Raw genomic sequence first — 23,048 nt, 5'->3', positions numbered from 1 at the left:
TGAGACAATTTATATAAGACAGTTGATATATATTTATAGCATGGTTGTTTTAATCTTCATACAAGTTTCTGACGATTTTTGACAACACTTATTATCCTTGTTTTGCAAAAGGTAGTTAACCAGTATGTAATAATTGCCAATTAATCCGCGCCTAGTTTTTCTTTAATCCATGCCTATGCTCTCTAATTATTTTATTAAGAGAGATATTTGGTTAATAATAAGTTGGTGTCGTATGGTTTAGAGAAATAACTGTATAAGCTGATCACGCTGACAGTGAATTTGAAAGGAAAGAGACGTTTTACGTTTTGTTTTAATTGTTCCATGAAATTGTGAAAGGCAACGTCCACGTGTATATTTTGCTGTGTGGAAGGCAATAAACGCTGCTTTTAATTTGTCTCCGATCCATGGAAAAAAGCAATTTATTCACTTTGGAAAACAAAAAGAAAAAGAAGATATGGACAGAAGTGAAGTCATATTTTGATTGGTTCAATTATCGCTCTCTAGTCTCATTGTCCTATTCACAACTACATCTCACTATTATTTTGTTTCATTTTCTGTCCTCTAAAAAGAAAGCAAGGACGAATCATTGGCCGATGATAGTACTGATCAAGATAGGACCTTAAATCTACCGTCTAAGTAGACTAAACATTTTAAGTGTGCGTCTAAGACTTTAACGGATCCATAAATATAAATCTGTTGAATCCAATTACATTTGTTATTTTTGATCATTCAAAGTGATTTTATCTTACTATTAGTCGGATCGTAGCTACTGTATGCTAACAAAAGAATATATAAAGGAACAATTGGCATTGGTGCAAATGAAGAGATAATCTCTTAGAAACCCGGTGGTAAACGGTAGTTTGTTTTCTTGTTCTTTAATTTCAAAACTAGCACTCAAATACTTATGTTTACCAGATGATTTAACGAGTCAAATTTGAAACTAGACAATCATTAATTTGTGATGGACCATTTTTTTTTTTTGATAAACCCTATCGGCTGATCCGGTCAACTTCGGTAGGGACGCACCGAGGTGCTACAGAGTGGACTTCTCCCGCGGTTCAACGATTCAACGATTCAACAGACACCATGAGCTCCGAGCGGACTCGGGTCGAACGGGCCATGAAATTCATGAGATCCATGAGATCCATGAGATCCAGAATTGGGCCACCACACTGCCTGATCCGAGTTTGGAGTGCCTTTCGACTATGCCAGGGGGTAGTCAGGCCGCTTGCATTTCTGGCTACCAGATAAACCGACAGATTTCCCAAACAAACGTGTTTTAATTTCCAGGGAGAATCGAACTCAGGTTTGAGAGTTTCACCATTTTCCAAAGCTTCATCTGCCACTAGACCACAAATGTTTGGGCTAACGGACCATTCTCTTGTAGTATATTAAATCTTAAATGCACCGTCCAAAAAAAAAAACACAAACCCTTAAATGCATGCAAGCCATGTCTATTGACAAATGGGAGAGTGTATGTGAAAGTTAAAAAAGAAGAAGAAGAAGCTTACTTACAAGTCTACATCACAATTCACAAGTGGTGAAATCAAGCGCTGGGATACACGCATCATATTTAAGTTTAGAATCCATATAATTCACAAGTGGGTTTTCTCATTGGGTTATAATCAATCGCATAAGATCTCTTCGCATGAATTATTGCGTTTAGCTCTCCAGCAACACTTTTTAGTAAAATCCTATTCACTTTACGTTTCTATTCACTGACAGCGAAATCCTAACAAGAGTGGCTCCATGTGTATTTAGTGAGTTTTTCCTTATTTCAACTGTTGTGTCGGTGTTATTTTTGTTTTGTTTTATGGCATCATAGCTTGGTGAATTCTTATTTACAAGACGCTGTTATGTCGCAATATGATTAGAGTCTGCAAGTATTAGGAGAGTTCGAAATAATCCATTTTTTCTTAAGTTGAAATGATCCCTATATATATATATATATATTTCATGGTATATACTATATACTATACTAGATTAGGACCCATCTAGCAAATTCTTGAAAAAATATTATTTAATAAGATAGTGAAAAACAATTCTTTGGAAATAAATGAACTCGATGTTCCTTCAACTAGAATCCCTCCTAGCAGCCAGCATCATTGTAATTTGTAATACTTCTGTCTAACGTTTAAAATTGCAATATGTCAGCCATTAATCCAAAAATTCTGTTTTGTTGTCAAATATTGAAAAGGTTACTGTATTAATCTACAAATATTGTGTGAATTAATAAAGTAAATTTTATTATAGAGAGATAAAAATGTGTAAACCCTTATTACGGCCTTACCTTTTATGATTATCAGAGAAATAACATTATCAGTAAAAGTTCATATATTTTCGTTCTCCTTCACTCTCGACATCACTTTCGCTATAAGACGAAAAGAGAAATTAATAGTTAACTACTGGAGAAGACAATGTGTTCTCTGGTTCGGTTGGCTCAGTCTGTATAATAAGAGACCACCCGATGCGCTTGGGCTTGGGCTTGAGCTTCTACTTATCCTTTTTGGTTTACGTCAAAAGTAGAATTTAGGTTCAACCAATACTAACGACTTTATTAATGTAGTTAATAACATGCTTCCAGGGCCGGTCCGAAGTTTCTAAATTTTTTTTAATGCCCTACGCATAATTAACAATTTGGGCCTTTTTGTTAATATAAAAAAAAAAAAATTCTCCTAAAAAAAGTGTTTAACAATGTGAGACCCTAAGCGGTGGCTTCACTTGCTTGCCCTCCGGACCGGCCCTGCATGCTTCACCACGCATCTACCTTCTGATGAAATGGTTTTCGCGTCCATTACTTTAATGTTTGATTGAAGATTGTATAAATATGAAGTAATTATATATATTATTATACCAAAAATACGGGGTTGGCTTGTTTACTTGTAGACGACCCCATATACGTTCTTATAGGAGCACAAACCCAAATTTGATTATATTATTGTACGTTCTTTGGATCGGAGCACAAACCCAAGTTTGATTAGTAACATTATATACTACTTATGGTATGGATACCAATCTAGGCCCAATCTATGGCATATATATATATATATATATATATATATATATATATATATATATATATATATATATATATGCCCACATGGGCCATGGTGAAAACAGGAAATATCGAAAACAAAGGTCAGCAAATTAAGCCCTAGTCCAAATCCTTCACCTAATTTGTAGAAATTATATGGAAAGTAAAAAAATTAAATCCTTGTTTGAGACAGAATTTAATATTATGTTTCACATAGACAACAGTTTATTGGTATCAGGTAAAAAGGTTGGTAAGTTTTTCTTAGCGTAAGATAATTATTCGTATACCATGTATACCAAATCTCACAAAAATTGTGAATGAACAAGAACAAATAAGTTTTAGCTAATGTAATAAAGATACCAATTTTTGGAAAGTTTCACCCTAATTGTAAAAAATAGCGTACTCACCGAATGGTGTGTCCGACGGAATTGGTGATAAGGAAATCCCCTTTTTTTTTTTTTGTGTAGTGGGTTAACAGATTGACGGACTCTGTTTTTTCGAGTTTTGAAGATTACTCTATTGTTTTCGTAAAATTGTTAGGATTTTGCAATGGTTTTGCTTTTGAGATGGTCTTTTGACTCTTTTCTATATAGAAGGTACGTGATCATTCGAAATACGAGAGTTGACCATTGGAAACAAATAATCATTTCAGATAATTAATATCTTCAATAAATATCCCTAATCAAGGCGCACCAGTTGAACCATTTATTGGAGTCTTGCGAATGATAATTCAACAACTTCCAGCAAAGATGCAACTTCCTACGACATTCACCTAACACCAAAATATGTAGAATCAACCTGTTTTTTCATTTATAATTATTATAAAATAAAGAAAGAGAAACCCTAGCTGATAAAGTTAGTGCTGTAGAAATAACTTTCTACTGTTTTAGTTTCATATACCGACGAATTTGTTAAAACTAATTAAAACAATTATGCCCACTAATAAAGTCATCTTCGTTATTTGTTGAACAATACTAATATGTGGAAATGAGTGTGTTTAACTTTGTACAACAAACTAGTTATTTCAAGATTTTAATAAAAACACGAATTTGTTATTTTAGAATTTTTAATCCTCAACCTTATGAATATATCCCGACAAATTTATCATATGAGTTGGTCGAAGAGTTGTATCTTTTAGATTTAATGAATCTCACTTAATATCATACTCTCTCTGTTTTACAAAAAGTGTCATTTTAGAGTTTTGTACACAGATTAAGAAAACATTAAATTTTTTGTTTTTTCTAAACAAAAACATCATTAACTATATACCTAAACATAATCTGCCAAATAGTAAAACAATATGCAGAATACTAATAGTCATAAAACATAAAAAATCATTAAATTTTATATTGAAAACCTAAAACGACACTCTTTGTGAAACAAAAATAAAACCTTAAAACGACATTCTTTATGAAACGGAGGGAGTATTACTTATGCAAACAACATTACCCATGAATGGTTTTTTTGAGCAAAATTAATTAAAGTTGTTAACAGAAAAAAAGAAGAAAAATCTCTCTTATTAATATATAGATAGGCCTTTGAGTATTATGTAACACAAAATGCATATATTCTTTTTGTTCAAATTATTATATATATATATATATATATATGTAACATGTAATATATTTTTTCATGAGAAACGTCTTAACAAACACATATTTTCTCCTTCTCAAAACACTCTTTATTTTTGAAACTCGGCGTTTGTAGTTAGTTTTTTTGCTTGGGTTAATCTGGATTAACCTCTAGAGTCTAGAATATGAGATTGATATGCATTTTGACCCCACAATATATATTAGTAATTACTTTAAGAAGAGAGCAATAATATTAAATATCGAGCTTTCTTTGTGGGGAAACCCTGATTTTGTCCGCCACAAGTGACCAAAACTAATAAAATAATGTTTTTTTTTTTTAAAGTTTTTAATACATTGTAGGAATCAACTGGGGCATGAAGGGACATTAAGCAATTTTAAAAGGGCATTGAATACACAGAACGAGTTCTAGTGATGGCATTTTTAGGGTTTAGTGGTTCATCGATAAATTTTGTATTTCAGATGTTTTCTAGTTTTCCAATCATTAAAGGTAGCATTGGACCAAAAGGAAAAAAAAATATATAATTAAGAGTTGAAATTTGAAAATGCCGAAATTCCACTAAAGAAAAGATGCATTTTCCCCTTTATTTATTATCTTCGTATATATAATAAACATATTCGATATAATGACTGTGACTCATGGGTTCTATCACATTGCATCAGCAACATAAACATTTAAACATGACAATGAATATCTGTCAATCTATGTGCGCGCTGGATTAATTCGATTAATTAACATTGTTTCAAAAAAGCCCACAAAGTGTAATAATAAGTAGAGGAACGATAACATATTTGTTTGTGCCAAATTAGTAAGTCAAATATTACTACTTTTTAATTGTTGTTCAGGTTGTATTGGCCTATTGGGACTTGTTCGATCGCTCTCACTCTGCGAACTGCAATTAAAAATCTGTATATACAAATGTTTTTTTTTTTAAAATATATGCTAGACACTAGTTGAATATATCACTATAAATACATATATAATTAGAAATATCTACAATTCACTTTGAAGATATGATAAATTTATGTATTTAGTGAAAGAAAGTAAACAGTAAAACCGCTTAAGGTGCTGAGTTGACATATTATATATGAACATGTTTTCACTTAGAAAACAAGTATAAGAAATGGAATTCACTGGCATTTTAAAGAATAAGGGAAATAGCCGATAATGATTAAAGGAAGTGATTATTCTTAAGACTATAGAGACACATATCAGATGAAAGGAAGTGATTATTCTTAAGACTAGAGACACATCAGATGTGACAAACAAATGTGGCAAACATATGGACCCAAATTGCAGTTTTATACTATATATAAGGAATCTCTTATTAGCTAGTTGACATGGAGTTTTTGTACTATATAATTTATAATTCGAATATGGCAAACTCATATGATATGAAACTAGATACTTTTCATTTCCCAATTGGGTATATGGACTAGGAATAATAATAGAAGGCCATGTACTCAAACCAATAACAACAAAAAAGAGAGTAGAATTACATAGCGACCACGATAAATAAATGTTTTTTTTTCTTCTTTTCTTTTTAATGTCAGAAAATAAATATATATCTATACATTAATAATATTCCGACATAGTGATCAACAATCATGATAACACCTTGGATAATATAGTACTATAAAACATTTATAATTATAAGTTTTCATATTAGAAAATTCAAATGATACATTGATACTATTAGAGGTATTCCACATTTTTTTGCAAGGATATGCGCACTGGATAATTATATGAATTTTAATAAGAAAAATAAAGAATATGGTCAAACGTGTTTATTTTTGAAAAATGTTGTCATATTAACGGTTTTTTTTTTTTTTTTTTTTTGAAAAAGGAATATTAACGGTTATTAAAATGTAAGACAATTTATACTGTCATACAAACATACAGTCAAACTATATATGACATGTTTCATACAAACAATGTATTATTGTATTTCTATTATGTTTGTACATGTAAACGTTACGTGTACCCAACAACGTTTAGAATAATCGTCACATCAAACCTTCAAATAGATGAATCAAAGGTGCTTCTTTTGTTTGACATTCTAAATCCCACACAAAAATACAAAGAAAAGTCAAATAATGTGGTCTTTAATTATCATTATTTGTTTGCTTCCGAAAATATAGAGCCACTTGAACCAAACTCTTGACACAAACTGGCCTATGCTAGTTCTTTTTCTTAACCAATTTATCTGTTAATTGTCAATGGTGTATTATGTTCACTTCGAAGCATTTCCTGTCAGTCACTATAATCCACCAATCATATATATATCAGTCTCTCTCTCTCGCCAAAAACCTAACGAGGTTATTATAAATGAAACATGTAGAAAAAAAAAAAAATGAAACATGTAGATTCGATTTATTTTTTAAAGTTTTTTCAGCTTTGAAGTTTGGAAATACGCGGTATAGGCCCATCTCAATCTATGAGAGGACCATCAGTAATACCAATATAAAACTAGAGTTTTTTACAAAATTTTATTTAAAAAACAAATTAGACCTTTTTATCTTAATTTTTTTAAAATTGTTTTTATATCCATGGCAAATATTTATGTTGTCTACCCTTAGCGACGGACCTGCTCGGTTTATTATATACTTGTGTTATTTTGTTGACGTTTTGACCATTTTTATCTATCTTTGACGGATTCACATATGCAAATACCTATATATATATATATATATATATTTTTGTCAAAAGTACCTACTGTATATTCTTTTTATGATATATAATCGTTTACATGATCGGATTATAATAGATATTTGTATTATATTCAAGGTAAGAAATGTAAAATATACTCCTTTCCTTAGTTTGTTGATTATCTTTATGCGTTAGTTCAGGAACAAATCATACGAAATTTGCCAAAACGTTTAATTTGCATGGCCCATATAAACAGTGTAAACGTACAATACTCATCATCACCCATGTTGATTTACCTTAAAATCACATCCACCAATGCGTCGGATGGAAAGAATATTTAAATATAAAATACACCCATATATATAATATCAATTATATATCCATATTTACGCGTTGACAAAATAGAAATTCCTACTGACCGTTTATTTAAGTTTGGTAGTCTAGATTATTGACACTCATACATGGAGTGTTTTTACAATGTTAATGCTAACTTACTCACTGCTAGTAAAACTCCTACCACCAATTTTAAGCGAACGTATAACGCATTAGTTCAACAATTAATGGTTTCAGCGGCCGTTTTTTTTTTCTTTCCTAGAAACATGTAAATATCAGTAGGAATGATATGTTCAGCGGCAGATGTCAACGACTAATCTTTTAAATTTTGGATTAGCGATCATTCATCATATCATAATATCGTAAATAATTATGATACAAATATGATTTGGTCGCCAAAATCTATATATCATCGTTGGAACTTGCAGTCCCTATCTTTGAAACATATCATTAATTTAACAATTACTCTCTCCGTTTCAAAATATAAGGCGTTTTAGTTAAAAACACGTCGATTAAGAAAATCTACTTTTAAAAGTTCAGCCAATCATAAAAAAGACTGCATAATAAAAATAATCATAAAATATTAAGCTAATATATAATTTGCATAGAAACTTGAAAACGACTTATATTTTGAAACAAAAAAATTTCTCCAAAACGCATTATATTTTAAAACGGAGGGAGTATAAAACAAACAAGATTTTTTTTTTTTTGGGTAAAACAAACAAGATTTGGTTATTGGTTACTACCACTATTGATTGCAAAACGAACATGGTCCTAAAAAAGCTGTTTTAACTCTTAAAGTGGCATCCTACGAAACCACATCAAACTTACCGTGAAACCTCTCTTAAATAATTATCATTTAATCTTACCGTCTCCATAAAATTAATATATTATATCAACTTGAATAAGCATCCATCATTTGTAACACGTCCCTTAAGCGAGACCCTATAAATACATCACATGCGTTGCACCAAACATTCACTAAAACTTCATTTCCTTTCTTGAATTTGTCTTGTGCCCTCTTTTCAGTACACTGAAATTCTCTACAAAAATTTATTTATTAAGAAAAGAAAAGAAAAGAAAAAAAATACTCTGCCAGGATGGCTTCTTTGATCACAACCAAAGCAATGATGAGTCATCATCATGTTTTGTCGTCAACTAGAATCACTATTCATTATTCCGACAATTCCATCGGCCAGCAACAATTAAAAACAAAATCCCAAGTCCCTCACCGATTATTTGCACGGAGGGTCTTCGGTGTAACCAGAGCTGTAATCAATTCACCCGCACCGTCTCCGTTGCCGGAGAAAGAGAAGGTGGAAGGTGAGAGACGGTGTCATGTTGCGTGGACAAGTGTACCACAAGAGAAATGGGAGGGTGAGCTTACTGTCCAAGGAAAGATACCCACTTGGCTGGTTTGTCTTTTTATCATTTTTCTATATTGCTCCAAATATATAAATTTTAGCTATATTCGTGGAAATTTATACAAATATGTATCGTGCACACAAAACACACTTACACTGGCACATGCATATGCATAATATACTAGACAAAACCTATTTTTAATGCATATTTCAGATGCATGTCCATAGATCCTTATATGTATTTTTTTTTTCTTAATACATGATTTCATATACAGTGAAACCTCTATAAACTCATATAGAACTATAATATTTTACTAATTTATCGAGTTATTAATTTATTGATATACTAATTAACCTGAAAACCAAATTTGAGACCGAAAAAATTGTATTAATTTATCAATATATTAATTTACAGAGTATTAATTTATTGAGGTTATACTGTATACTTTTTTTTTGGTTGAAAGGTTGTACCATATACTAAACGATAATGATATCTTATAAATGATTTTCATTACTAAACAATAAGGGTAAGAGATTAGATTAGTACACCATGTTAATCTTTGACCATTGCAATATAAAATCAGCGCATAATCATGTTTCAAAGTAAACACCAGCAAATAGATTAGGTTACCAAAATTTTTTAAATTTTTTCAGATATATATACGTGTGTAAATATCTTTTCATTTATATTTTATACTATCACTTTTTATATTTTATAAATCAATACCATTTTTATTAAAACAAAACTCCCTATATAAGAAACATGACTAAAACATTGTGTCCCCCAAAAAAAAAAAAAATGAGACGATAAAATTAATGATTTTAAGATGACATGCAGAATGGTACGTACCTAAGAAACGGTCCCGGTCTGTGGAACATTGGAGACCACGATTTCCGTCATCTCTTCGACGGCTACTCCACACTCGTCAAGCTTCAATTCGACGGCGGTCGTATATTCGCCGGCCACCGTCTCCTTGAATCCGACGCCTACAAAGCAGCCAAGAAACACAATCGGCTTTGTTACCGTGAATTCTCCGAGACTCCAAAACCGGTGATCATAAACAAAAACCCTTTCTCCGGGATCGGAGAAATCGTCAGACTTTTCTCCGGTGAGTCTTTAACCGACAACGCAAACACTGGAGTGATCAAACTCGGTGACGGGCGTGTCATGTGTCTCACGGAGACTCAAAAAGGATCGATTTTAGTCGACCATGAGACGCTCGAGACGATCGGGAAATTCGAATACGACGACGGATTGTCCGATCATATGATCCAGTCAGCGCATCCGATAGTGACGGAGACGGAGATGTGGACGTTGATACCGGATTTGGTTAAACCGGGTTACCGGGTCGTGAGAATGGAGGCCGGGTCGAATAAAAGAGAGGTTGTGGGGCGGGTGAGGTGTCGGAGCGGGTCGTGGGGACCCGGTTGGGTCCACTCGTTTGCCGTGACGGAGAATTATGTTGTGATACCGGAAATGCCCCTGAGGTATTCGGTGAGGAATCTTCTTAGAGCTGAGCCGACGCCACTTTACAAGTTCGAGTGGTGTCCCGAAGACGGAGCTTTTCTTCATGTCATGTCCAAACTCACCGGAGAAGTCGTAAGTGATACTAACTAAGTTACTACTATATATCAATCAATGGCCTTTAAAAAAAAAAAAAAATCAATTTCGGATTATTATTGGTTATAGATTTACACATTAGAATGTAAAATTCATATTTTATGGATGAATTTTCTTTAGTTAACTATAACCCAAAAAAAGGGATTCTTGATAATGTGTATCTTTGGAAATTAACCATCCAACAGTTTATTGTTTATTTTTATTTTGGTCATGATTTAATTTGAATTTTATACATCATGTAAAAGGTGGCGAGCGTGGAGGTACCAGCATTCGTAACGTTTCACTTCATAAACGCGTACGAAGAAGATGAAAATGGCGATGGAAAAGCGACGGTCATAATTGCAGATTGTTGTGAACACAACGCGGATACTCGGATACTCGATATGCTCCGTCTACATACCCTACGTTCCTCCCATGGTCATGACGTTTTACCGGATGCTAGGTAATATACTTAAGGGTTAATAGTCACCTACATTTTCAGTTTAGAGTATAGTTGGATTAATGTAATCTTATGTTAGGATCGGGAGATTCAGGATACCGTTAGACGGGAGCAAATACGGGAAGCTGGAAACGGCCGTGGAGGCAGAGAAGCATGGGAGAGCGATGGATATGTGCAGCATTAATCCTTTGTATTTGGGTCAAAAATACCGTTACGTTTATGCATGCGGTGCTAAACGACCTTGCAACTTCCCCAATGCTCTCTCCAAGGTAACTTCCATACCCCAAACTATATGTTTTCAATATTCAATCGTTTTGAATGGCGGTAGCGGAACAAGAACTTTTTTATAATTGTATGAGACAGGTTGATATTGTGGAGAAGAAGGTAAAGAACTGGCACGAACACGGTATCATACCATCCGAACCATTCTTTGTGCCTCGACCGGATGCAACACATGAGGATGATGGTTAGTTTAATTAAAACACTTCGATTTTATGCCCATCTTTCTTTGATGCAGAGTTTAAATTTTGTGGTTATGTGAAGGAGTGGTGATATCGATAGTAAGTGAAGAAAATGGAGGAAGCTTTGCAATCTTACTTGATGGGAGCACCTTTGAAGAAATAGCAAGAGCCAACTTTCCTTATGGTCTTCCTTATGGTTTGCATGGTTGCTGGATCCCCAAACATTGACTACAAAATCTCAACAAAGATACCTTCATTATACAAAACACAACTTATGTAATATTAATTTATACACATTTGTATAATTAATACCCTCTGTGCAGGTTTTGTATATATTGTTGTCCCTAATATATGCTTTTTGTCTCATATATGTAATGTACAAAACCAAAATAAAGGAACGGATTATGGTGGATACATTTATTAAAAATTGCACTAGACCGACCATTCTTGCAATTCAATTAAATTACATCATCCTACCATACATTAATATACACCCAACTGAGAAACGCTTTATAATATGATAATATTACTCTATTTTTTTTTCCTAGCTGAAAACAAGTTACAACAAAATGAAAAGAAGAAATGAGAAAATTCAGCCACTTCTCTTCTCTGTAGACAAAAAACATTGTTACAATGGTGCAGGTGTGGAGCCACAACTATCCCCACCCAATGAATCGGGTACTATCACCTGCACAACCTTGGGAGCAGGTTCGGGTTCACTGTTTCCACCTATCAATTAGCAAATATGATTTTCAGTTTCATGGGGTTGGTTTAAGATCTTTAGAGTAAGAGAAAAAATGATAGCTCTCTTTGACAATCAACAACAATAAACGGCAGGATACAAACATAGAAATTGAATCAACTTAAGCTATATCTAAACGAAGCCTCTGTGCTTTAAGCGATTTAAGGAAAGTTAATCAAGCAGGAACCTGGCCCTGTCTCTTGAGAGCATATGTAGTGGAAGTTCATTCACAAAAATTTTGGCACAAGGTTTTTGCGATTCAATTTGGATCTCTATTTCGAAACAAGTCCACAAAGAAAGACACTGTATCCACTTACGAACACTCATTCTCTACCACGAATAGGAAATTCCAAACTGAGTAGCGTCAACATTTTTGCTATATAAGATGTTCCGAACCTTTTCATAGGATTTCCCCAAAAGTAATATCTGTACAAACCTTTGGAGAACGACCGCAAGTACATAACAAGGAAATAAGAGTTTCAGATAGACTAGAGTAACTAACCTGATTGAACCAAAGGAACCACTGATGAAGTTGAGGCTCCTCTCTTAATTTTTGGCTGCAATTGTCACAAACAGTTTCTTAAATGAATGACGCTAAACTTCAATATCTAGCAATAACCCTAAGAAAAAAGTTTGTAAACAAATATGACTGTTGTACTATTGTAGTCTAGAATTCTTAACCTAGGTGAGTAGGTTTTACAAGTAGGTATAAACGATTCTTTGCAGGTAAAAGACTAAAGACTAAAATAATGAGCAGACTGGTATTCCGTACCTTGGTATTTTCTTCCATATATTTCACGACCTGAGAGATGCTTCCGCAATGTCCATGAACCAACGTGTAAGCCCACAAAAGAAGCTTCCTTGGGATGCTTACATCAATGACTTCAACTCCTTCACTGCCTGGAAGTTCTCCTGCTGGCGCTAGTTGAGGCAGTGCGAAATAGAGGTTGATATCAGAAGGGAGTGTCACCGAGGCAGTTTCTCGGAAGAAATTGTAACAACTTTTAAGTAGGGCATTAGCGATCTCCAGATTCTCCTCCAAAACTTTATTGAAAATCAGTACGTTCTTGATCTTGGACAGAACAGGGCGCCATTTTGCCTCAAGCATTTGGGATTCTAAGGGATCCTCGAACGAAGAACTCCAGAATTCTGACTGTAGATCAACACAAAGCACACGTCTTTTTTCCAGTAAACCAAATGATGGAGTTACTGCTGGACTTTCCTCTGAGGATGCTTGCTGCAAGGGGGTTATCGATGCCAAGCTTATTATCAGAGCTCGGCACCAAGCAAGAGAAGCATGTCTGCCAACTTTTGCCGAAAAAGTATTAGACAACTTTGGATTCTTGAAACGCTTTCGAATCTTTTCATTAATGGTTTCCAGGGTCTCAACCTTGTTGTCTAGCTCAAGAGATACGATGTATTGATGTAGATATCTGCAAAAGGAAAAATCAATATCGGATAGCAAAAATTGAATGGTCAGGCTGGAATAAATTCATGTCTCATGCAAAACTGATCACCTGTATAAGCTGCTTTCTGAGGTTTCTGGACCTCTTATTTCAGGGAAATTGCATATGTCCGGCCATATGCTTCCTTGTTCTATAAAGAGGGAAAATATTTTCTCTAGCTGACTATCAGGGTTGATATTTGCTCCTGCAGACTCAACCCGGCTCATCGAGGAAACCAGTGCATTTATGTATCTTCCTATTGCAATTGGTACAAGGTCTTCAATGCATAGAGAGAACTGAGTTCAAAATTTATCGAGAGCAGTATTAACATTTAGCAAACTGTATTCAGCCTATGGCAACTTGATGACGACATAGCACGTAAGGAGCATCAAAAACTAATTTGCTCTATTCCTAAAGTATTTTAGGAGATGTTCGACACCAATGAAATAACAAAAATCTACCAAATTAAGCCTTCATAATGTAACAATCCATTGCACAGGCTTTGACCACCCCTTGGATCATCACCACCATATCATGCACTAGAAATCTAAAGGTTGCTATATGGAATTCCATCACCACGTCAAAGCCTGACTTAGGATCGTTGATTTCCGTATAAACAGGATCAAATTTCATGTCATGTATGAAAAAGTGAGTACTAGGAAAGTATTTGATAGAAATGATCAAGTCCTTACCCTCTTATCTGATCGAAGAGAATTAAAGGCTCGTTCTAGTGTGTTGACGTCTCCAGTTTCCTCCAATAGACTCAGATAGAACAGTAAGTATTTGCGAATGCAGGTAATGAATTTCCGTGAACTTTCTGGGAGGTTAACTTCAAGAGCCTTCTTGTTCCCAGCCAAACCTGGAGTTTTCCGCCTAAATAGAAAGAGAGAAAAATATACATGAAAGATTCTCAATCGTATCTGTGGAGCTAAATTTACATGATTGGTACATCCAGTTTTATCATATTGTTTCTCAGAAGGTTATTCCAATCATCAGTGTTACATCCCTCAAAAGTTTTATAAGGCAAGTAAGAATGTGTCTGTACCTTCCCTTCTTAACCATGCCATCAATCTCCCACATATTGATCGTAAAACTTGACCGGGATGATTTGAAACAAAAAGAAAGTTCTTCTTTTGCTCTTTGCAGATCACTGCTCCCACCCCTTCTGTACAGTCCTTGGGCAAGCATGTATCTCGCCTTATGAAAGTGTTTAAGATCTCCTTCAACACATATTCCCAGTGCAGAAAGGCTGTCGTTGTAGAGCATATGCCATACCCCTTCCATCTGAATTGATCCCTCTCCAGTTTTAGCATAACATGCTTCCAAGTTTCCATCTTGAGCTTCTTCCAGTGTACGAGAGGATCCAAAAGTCGTTGTACCAATGATTGTCATAGCAGTATCCTTTATAGATTCATCAAAGCAATAAGAGGCGAGGACCTGAAAGGTTGACAGCAAAAATTATGAAGGACCACAAAAACAGAAAAGTAAACCAATAGTGGACATCTTTAGCTGAGACTGAATATAAACATGATTTTTCTTTTAAAACCATTATGCGGTAGTTACAAGTTATACAAAAGACGCCTGTTCTTATGCAAATGAGAAAGAGAAAAACAGAAGAACGTCAATTACAAACCTTTAAGGCTTCTAAGTTCTGTTTCCCACATGCATTTAGCAGCTTCAAACGAGAAGCATGCATTCTATACACAGGATCTACGGCTGACGGATTTAATGTCATGGCTTGCTTATAATAGGATAAAGAAATTTCATATGAGTGCCCAAGCTTCTCACTGATTTTTCCCATGTAGAATGCATGTGACCAATCTTGTCTGTACAGGATGGGTTAAGAAAAGAATTCTCAGCCTCTTAAGTAAATTGACCAAAGTGAACACACTTTGAATTACAAATAAACTATACCGATGTGCAAAGGCTTTGTTGAAATGCTTCATTGAGTTCTCACAAAATCTTGTCCATGTTGCATCCTTGGAGGGTAACACAGACCGCTGATCATAAAACGGCACAACACTCTGAAGACTGTCATAGAATACCAGCGCCAAAAACTCATGTATCTCAGACTACAATAGAAGATCAATACATAAACATCATCAACAACAGCAACATGTAGTTTTAATATTCTACAGGAATAAAACTAACAACTCTCCAAAAACCCATTCCTCTATCAAAATATAAACTGTGCTAAGTTATTTCTGCAAGTTAAGCTCATTGTTGTAACTTAAATTATATAATCAAGCTTATAATCTGTTCTCTCTATAGTAAGTAAAGATATTTTTTTAATGAAAATTCACATATTACTATAACCTACTAAAGCTACCACCAGAAATCTGGTAGGTAGTGAATTCAAGTGAGAAATACTAACATTAAAAATACGAGGAAAAGGATTTAGGGAAAAGGATAGGCAGGAGAAGAATAGGGTCAAAAGCGTCTCTACCTCGGGTATGGCTAAAAGCCTGCTCATAACCTAATCCATAAATCTATGGTCGCTAATTCTAAACATAACTGACAAATGGAGGATATTACATCAAATTTCATTTCCACATAGTAGTAATATCACTAGACTAATCGTCAATTAAGTGCTTTCCCTTCCAGTTTATTTCTTAATGTTGATTTTCGTGTCTCTCTCGTATTCCTTAAGTGGTACCACCCATAAGCATGGCAACTGGGGACATACTAAACAGCAACATCTATTTTCAGTCATCTAGTGAGTAATTAAGCATGGATGAAGGTGGCTAATGAAACCTGTTGATCTGGTGATTTTGCCAATGCCAAACTCATTAGCAGGCAACGTCTGCTTCTTCTTCTGCTTGTCTCAACTCTTTGCGAAAGAGCGGAATTTTTCCTCCATCCTACAACATTTATGTGCTTACTCCCATCATTTAGCAACAAATCTACTTCCTGATTTAAGTGAAAAAAACAAATGGGAAATGCAATGAATTATTAAATGATTAAAGACCATTAATGAAAGGCAAAAAGCCACCCTCTCTTAAGTCAAGGGTAAGAACTCATCCCCAAAAGCTACCCTTTGAAAAGGATTTACTCCTTACTGCTATTTGAAGGTAAAATTTCAGAAAAACAGTAACAACAAGAATGAATGAAAGAACTTGCCTCGTCGTATAAATTGCCAAGCTTTTCCCAACTCTCAAAGCGCAGAGGATTATAGATCAGATCATATTTGAACAGATTTGTATTCTGCTGTACAAACTCTTCTCCTTCCTTCGTCAGAACAAAGCCGGGCCATTTATCACTAGCACTAACTTCTTCAGACTGAGCTAAGAAATAATACAAGTTGCGGTAGACATCCAGATAGGGGTCGGAACTGCAAGAAGTTTATATAACATCCTTATGTATTCCAACTTTACAAATATCTAAAAACTTAACATTTCGTTTTTGGTAGTGACTGAAAACTCTCTCTAGTGGTTCATCATTTTAAAAGAGGACAATAACAAGATTCTAGAAAACTTAATCATCATACTTCTGCTTGTCACAAATATCGAAAATGTGAAATTTATAGACACATTTCGATCTAGAGATATACATAAATATGCAGATCATCCTGCATGGTTATCTCTGCTGAAAATTATATTCTTGATTATGCAAAGAATCAGCTTAAATGATATCAGACTATGGAAGGTACTTTTGGCAAAAGGAATTCATAACAAGAATGCTTGGTCATACCTGTGAAGCAGTGATATCTTGTACTCACTGAGAGTTTTGCTGGGAATTAGACATTTAGTTATGGTTTCAAGGAAACCTTCAGAACCAGCCTCATATGAGAGTTTGTCTTCACATAAATCAGGGTCATCTAAGAATTTCTCTATCACATTGCCAATTAGGAGATCATCTGGTGGTTGTGCAAAATGCTTTTTTATTGCTCTCAAGACTCTTCGGAGTTTAACTAGTCCAGTTCTCTGTGACAAGAAGGATATGTATAAGATTACCAGAGACTATCTTGAAAACATGGTACGTGTATTGAACACTGCCAGCAACACAATCTGTATTGAATGCCCACATGGGTTAAAGAGCGAATTCTTATAACTTTAAACAAAATATTTCTCCAATTTTAAGCTACATGAGTTACAATAGATGTTTCGGAAAAACAATGTTGGATATGTACTGAACACAACTTGCAAAACATTATAATTTGTGTGTGCCATGTGGGTAGGCCATGCATGCTTAAATCTATATGCCTTGTTTGATAAACACCAGTTGACATGTGAGCCTAGTTACAGAAGTGAATAGCTCTTTTGGTTACTTGCAATACGATTTTGTTTACTCGAACAGAAAAGTTTGCAAGCTACAAACTTGTGCTGATAGTTGTTACAGTCTCAGTGCTGCCACTATGATTTAACTTTGATTATATATATATGCACCAAGTACAAGAAAATAAACTTTGGCACGCCCTTATCACACACATGAAAATGAGCCTACCAAGTTAAGGAAAGATCACTCACAGATGAAGCTTTGGCATAGGGTAGTATGTACTGGAAGACATCAACACATTGTTCCTTGGTCTGATAATCTCCCCGGCTAGTGTTTTTGTGCACAGCAAGCTCATCTTCGTAGGAACCATCGACTCTAAGATTTAGACCATAAAGGCAAAAAAAACATTGATCTAAAGCGTTGTTGATTAACAACTCAGGTTCATCTTTTTCTTCTTCCGCAACCACTTCTGTGTGTTCTGTAATCTGTTTGCTTTCTTGTTCTGACTGTTCTTTTTCCCTATAACCAACTTGTTCTTCAGAACCATCCTTCTTAGAATCAGTTTTGTTGGTTTCGTTATTCTTAACATGCACCTCTGTGAGAAATGATTTTATTTCATTTCTGCACAATTTGTCAGGCAGTGCCATATCATGTCCAAGACCATCTGGGGAGTTAATACTGGATTTGACTTTCATGTCCACAGCCAATAAATGCTTAATCGCAAATCTAAGAAAAGCTCCTTCCTCCCCCGAACAATTTTTACCAGCACAGCAGAGCCCATATTCAGCAAGCAAATCATGGAGACCTATGATCAACTCAACCTAAAATTTTTGAGAAAGTCCAATATCACTAATCAGCAGACCAAAATAGCTTTTAGTATCATGGCTGATAATTGTAAGCGATAACATTCGTAATTTGTCACACCAAACAGACTCGACTAACTATGTCAAATGAGAGCCCCAAATTCACATATCACCCAAAAATAGGAAAAACGAACCACAGTAAGCCATGTCTTACTTGGTATTTGGTAGACATGGTAGCATCAAGGTGTTGAAGTTTACAGAATCCAATAGCTGCATCGAGAAAGCAAAACTTCTTCTGTTCTTCAATCCCATCAGCATTTTGAGAATCTGAATATCTCTTAGAAAGAAAATGCCTCACGATATTTGACATAACTCTCAAAAGCAGAGCTTGTATACCAGCTACACAATATTTTGGGGCAACCATGTCATTCTGCACATCAAACATACACATTAATAAACGCAGCCACGATAAAAAAAAATTTAGGACAACCATAAAATTTTCTAATATTGATCTCTTCTACATTTAAATGCATTATCTGCTTGTTCCTTGCTTGATATGCTAATTCAAAATTTTATCTCAAACTTTATGCTCTTTTAAGTAGTCTATAATACAAGAGCCTCAAGATGGTCAAATTTTGAATTAGCATATCAAGCAAGGAACAAGCAGATAATGCATTTTAAATGATTCAAACAAGCTCAATGACCATCTGTATAATTTATCTCATACGCTTGTGCTAGCATGATCAGAATCACATATCCAAAGCAAACAAAGATTATTAGCGTTTCAAATATTACTTGAGAACCATACCATATATGTCAAAAACAGGTTTCAGACTTACAGAGTTTCCTGACTGGTCAAGGGAGTTCTTCACTTGAGAGATACAGAGAAGAATTGCCTTGACTTCCTCCGCCACCAAGTGATCCCAACTCTCATTTGAATTTTTATACGGCTTTTTAGGTGTCACAACAGATTCTCCCGTACCAGTTGATTCCAAGAGAACTTGCAACTTTCTTCTATGACAGTTCATATAAACCTCCACATCTATAGGCTTACTCTTCTGGCAGGCTTTTATTAAAACGTCAAGTGCTGATAACTCAACAGAGGAGATCCCTTCTTCCGTTTTTACAGCGTATGCAGGCAACATGTCTTTATTTGGAAATAAAAGAGGTGCCAGTAAATTTACACACTCCGAATAAAATTCTTTCTCCATCATCTCAGGTATGGTATGTTCCAACAAGAAATCAGTCTTAAGCAGATTTATTTCATGAATGATTCTATTGATGTTCAGCTCTCGAATTCTTCTGCAATGAGGTAGCTGAATTAAGACAGGAGCTTCTCCGATACCTTCCTTGTCCAACAATGACAAACATCTAAGAAATTCTTCAAGTGCTTTAGCTTTATTATCCTCCAAAATTGATAACCGTGCACTCAGCCAGAAATATTGAGCCCAGAAAGATCTTTTCTCATAATCTAACACCTCTTTAGCAGCCTTGAATGAGGAGTCAGAAAATCTTTCCCCCCAAGAACTAGGCGTAGAGTCGATAGCATAATCAAGGGAGACAGATTCAATTATCTTAGAGAGATGGTATGTTATTTCTACCATGCATGATCGGCCATCAGGAATATCTGAACCTTTAGAGTCAAAGTCATGGTACAGCTCGGCGAGAAAAAGACTGCATTCAGGTGTCCGATCTCGGCCCCAATGTCTTGTTAGCTTTTCTAACTCCAAAATTTTCAAGGCAGCATCACGACTCAATATATGTTCACATTTACTAGCAATATATTCTAGAAGCAAGTGACCCATATGATACGCACCATAATTTTCTGAATTTTCCTTCACAAAATTAGAAACGACAGTGTGTTCAGAAATTGGATCAGGTTCCTCAAGGCAGAAAGAACCAGCAGAAACTCTGTTGAATTCCCTCGTAAGGACAAATTTCTCAAGATATTGAAGGATGTCACTGCTAGGATCCTTGCTATTATCAAATTCTAACTCTTCCTTCTCAGGTTTCTGGTTCCGAAGCCGTTCAAGACGAGTACTCCGCCTCTCTTGGGGGTGTTCTTCAGAAAACACAGGCTCTTTTTCTTTTACAGAACCACCACTTTCTCTTTCGATGTTGCAATCCTTAACAGACATATTACTTGAATCTGAATCCACACAATGATCCTTCTTTTTCAGACCTTGCATAACAGCCTCAGTACTAAGGGCTAGTTCAATGGTTATTGGTATATCAGCTGATATGCCCACAGTTTCACGTGAAGGATGCACTATCCCAATTAGAATATTTATCAGTGCCACCCATGAAGCTTCAGGAAGTTTAACTTGCACTCTTTTTTTCAACTTCTTGGAGGCAGCATCCATGTCCTGATTCATGTCAGACACCTTTCTTTTGCCAAGAAATTTGAGCCGGACGTGCTGAGGTTCAAGTTTATCTATACCCTTGGGCGCAAAAGGAGCTGAATCTGTTGCTTCAATACAATGTTTAACATGCAAAGCACGAGAATGTGATGGCCAATGCCTTAAAATCAGATTTGCAACTGAGAGACAGGAAACTTCATCACCTATAGCAATGAGAACTTCTAGAAGTTTCTCCATGCAGTTCCCTGCACATTAGGCAATTCAATTATCAAGAGGGAGGGAGTGATGAAGGAAGCATAAGTGCAACAGTCCATACCACATATGAGTAATGTGAACCCAAAAACAGAGAGAGAAAGAGAAAGACGAAGAAGAAAAAGAACAGTGCGTACAATTATTGGGGCTGCAGAGAAGTCCCTGTTCAAATGCCCATCGTGAGATACTCAGTAATCCCATAGAACATGATAGGGTTCCAAGATGGTTCCACAGGACAGAATCTTTTGCATCTAAGTCTATAGCTTGAAGATAACAGTTTAGAGCATTCTCGTTATGACTCGAACCAAGCTCAAGAAATACAGTGGCAAGATTCTTCAGAGCCAAAAATCTGCAAAAAAAAAAAAAACTATACAGAAGTTATTTATAGGCGACCACAGTACTAATAAACAAGAAATATTTTGAACTACATAAAACCAAACTAGTAGACATGTAACGAAATGTAACTAGATGAATAGAACATGGAGCTTGACCTGAGATGATGGAGATGATTGTCGTTTGCAATAGTCTCCACCTGGAAAGAAATGACTTAATGTCAATAAGAAAGAGCTCATTATCATGAGAGAAACTGAACAAGTTAATTTACTTTGGAGTTAGCTATAATAGGATCCTTAAGGATAGATTCTAGCAGCTCCCGAGCCTTTTCATAGTCTTTAGCTTGCAGCTTGAGAAGACCATCATGATATGTTTGTGACAGATGAAACTCCTGAAAAGGGCAATCAAACAAACAGTTCAATATCTATTTTCAACAATGAGCTAATCTAACTTCAGATAATGTATCACTCTCTTCTTTATACCAAAATTTAAAACAAAGAAGCCCTAAATTCAGAAGAAAACCTGAGCTTCTTTGCTAGGAGCTAAAGGTTCCCACTTCTCTGTGGTCTCTGTATCATTGATCGCTGCAATTGAAAACTGAAGAAACGGAAAAAAGCAAAACGGATCAAAAACCAAACCCTAATCGATAAACAAGATCAAAATTAAATCTTGGCCGAAATTATCATTACCATCTTGATACTCGAAGCTGCAGAGGGAGTCAATGGTTGGGGTTTTTCTCCTGTAGTCCGTGATTCAGAGTTCTTGGCGCGAAATTGGTCTATCTTCTTCTTCTTCTAACTAGGGTTGATGATGCCCGTTATACACATTATTAGGGTTTTAGATTTCATGAATTTCTTCTCTTTTTTGTTTGGTCTGTTTGTTTTTTTTTTTTTTTGGCTCCGTTGGCCGACTGTTAAAAAGAGAGAGGGGTTTTCCGATTATGTGTGTATATGCCTGAATTATGGAAATTTTCCAAAAAAGTGATATATGTTATAAAAGTCATGAAAAGGAGGAATCGTAAAGTCGCAAAAGATAGCGCACATGGGTTAAACGTTTCGTTATTTATTAATTTATGTGGAGCCCACCGTCACTATGCATGCATAGTAACTTACTTTTTCCTGCCTATATAAACGAACGAATTCGTTCGTTGTAAATCACAATTCATACTTCAACAATAAGAAGTTATAAGAAATCTCTCTCCTCCTCTCATCTCTTTATTTTCAGTATCCCGATCCTTCTGCGGGTATAAATTCTTTCTCCATTAAATATATTTATATACACCATAAAATAAAGTAATTATTATAACACGTTATCAGCACGATCACTCTATGATCGCTGAAAAAAAAAAATACGGTATTATACCGGGCAGTATGTCGCCTCGTTAAAAGAAAAAATATAAGAAAAAAA

General features: G+C 35.0%; 2 protein-coding genes across 3 annotated transcripts; one reads left to right on the top strand and one right to left on the bottom strand.

The window, feature by feature from the left end:
- Positions 1-8,307: 8,307 nt before the first annotated feature.
- On the top strand, positions 8,308-11,907 carry LOC9303300 (carotenoid cleavage dioxygenase 8, chloroplastic). Its single transcript, XM_002869195.2, has 6 exons — positions 8,308-9,021; positions 9,809-10,570; positions 10,837-11,033; positions 11,110-11,299; positions 11,394-11,496; positions 11,574-11,907. Exons 1-6 carry the CDS (start codon positions 8,707-8,709, stop codon positions 11,717-11,719), a joined length of 1,713 nt encoding a protein of 570 aa, XP_002869241.1. The 5' UTR covers positions 8,308-8,706; the 3' UTR covers positions 11,720-11,907.
- On the bottom strand, positions 11,882-22,590 carry LOC9305312. 2 transcript variants are annotated; one of them, XM_021017038.1, is made up of 19 exons: positions 22,331-22,587; positions 22,164-22,238; positions 21,913-22,032; positions 21,800-21,840; positions 21,446-21,657; positions 19,536-21,301; positions 18,911-19,126; positions 18,145-18,714; positions 17,369-17,601; positions 16,799-17,009; positions 16,433-16,588; positions 15,593-15,750; positions 15,312-15,504; positions 14,724-15,115; positions 14,371-14,551; positions 13,751-13,974; positions 13,006-13,666; positions 12,736-12,790; positions 11,882-12,220 (listed from the first exon to the last, which is right to left on the bottom strand). In XM_021017038.1, exons 1-19 carry the CDS (start codon positions 22,331-22,333, stop codon positions 12,120-12,122), a joined length of 5,568 nt encoding a protein of 1,855 aa, XP_020872697.1. In that variant the 5' UTR covers positions 22,334-22,587; the 3' UTR covers positions 11,882-12,119. The 2 variants fall into 2 exon arrangements, with proteins under 2 accessions (XP_020872697.1, XP_020872698.1); XM_021017039.1 differs by lacking the exons at positions 11,882-12,220; positions 12,736-12,790; positions 13,006-13,666 and having other exon boundaries at positions 13,835-13,934; positions 22,331-22,590.
- Positions 22,591-23,048: the final 458 nt, after the last annotated feature.

Source organism: Arabidopsis lyrata, assembly GCF_000004255.2.
Source record: "Arabidopsis lyrata subsp. lyrata unplaced genomic scaffold ARALYscaffold_7, whole genome shotgun sequence".
NCBI lineage: Eukaryota > Viridiplantae > Streptophyta > Magnoliopsida > Brassicales > Brassicaceae > Arabidopsis > Arabidopsis lyrata.
This window is presented reverse-complemented; position numbering and strand designations above follow the sequence as displayed.

Excerpts from the sequence above, each read along its gene's own strand:
- LOC9303300 (XM_002869195.2), top strand. The coding sequence starts at position 8,707 with ATGGCTTCTTTGATCACAACCAAAGCAATGATGAGTCATCATCATGTT. Across the intron at positions 11,300-11,393 it reads TCCCCAATGCTCTCTCCAAG|GTTGATATTGTGGAGAAGAA; the intron begins GTAACTTCCATA and ends TGTATGAGACAG. Across the intron at positions 11,497-11,573 it reads TGCAACACATGAGGATGATG|GAGTGGTGATATCGATAGTA; the intron begins GTTAGTTTAATT and ends GGTTATGTGAAG.
- LOC9305312 (XM_021017038.1), bottom strand. Across the intron at positions 16,589-16,798 it reads TTGGCAATTTATACGACGAG|GAAGTAGATTTGTTGCTAAA; the intron begins GCAAGTTCTTTC and ends CACTTAAATCAG. Across the intron at positions 14,552-14,723 it reads GGCATGGTTAAGAAGGGAAG|GCGGAAAACTCCAGGTTTGG; the intron begins GTACAGACACAT and ends CTTTCTATTTAG.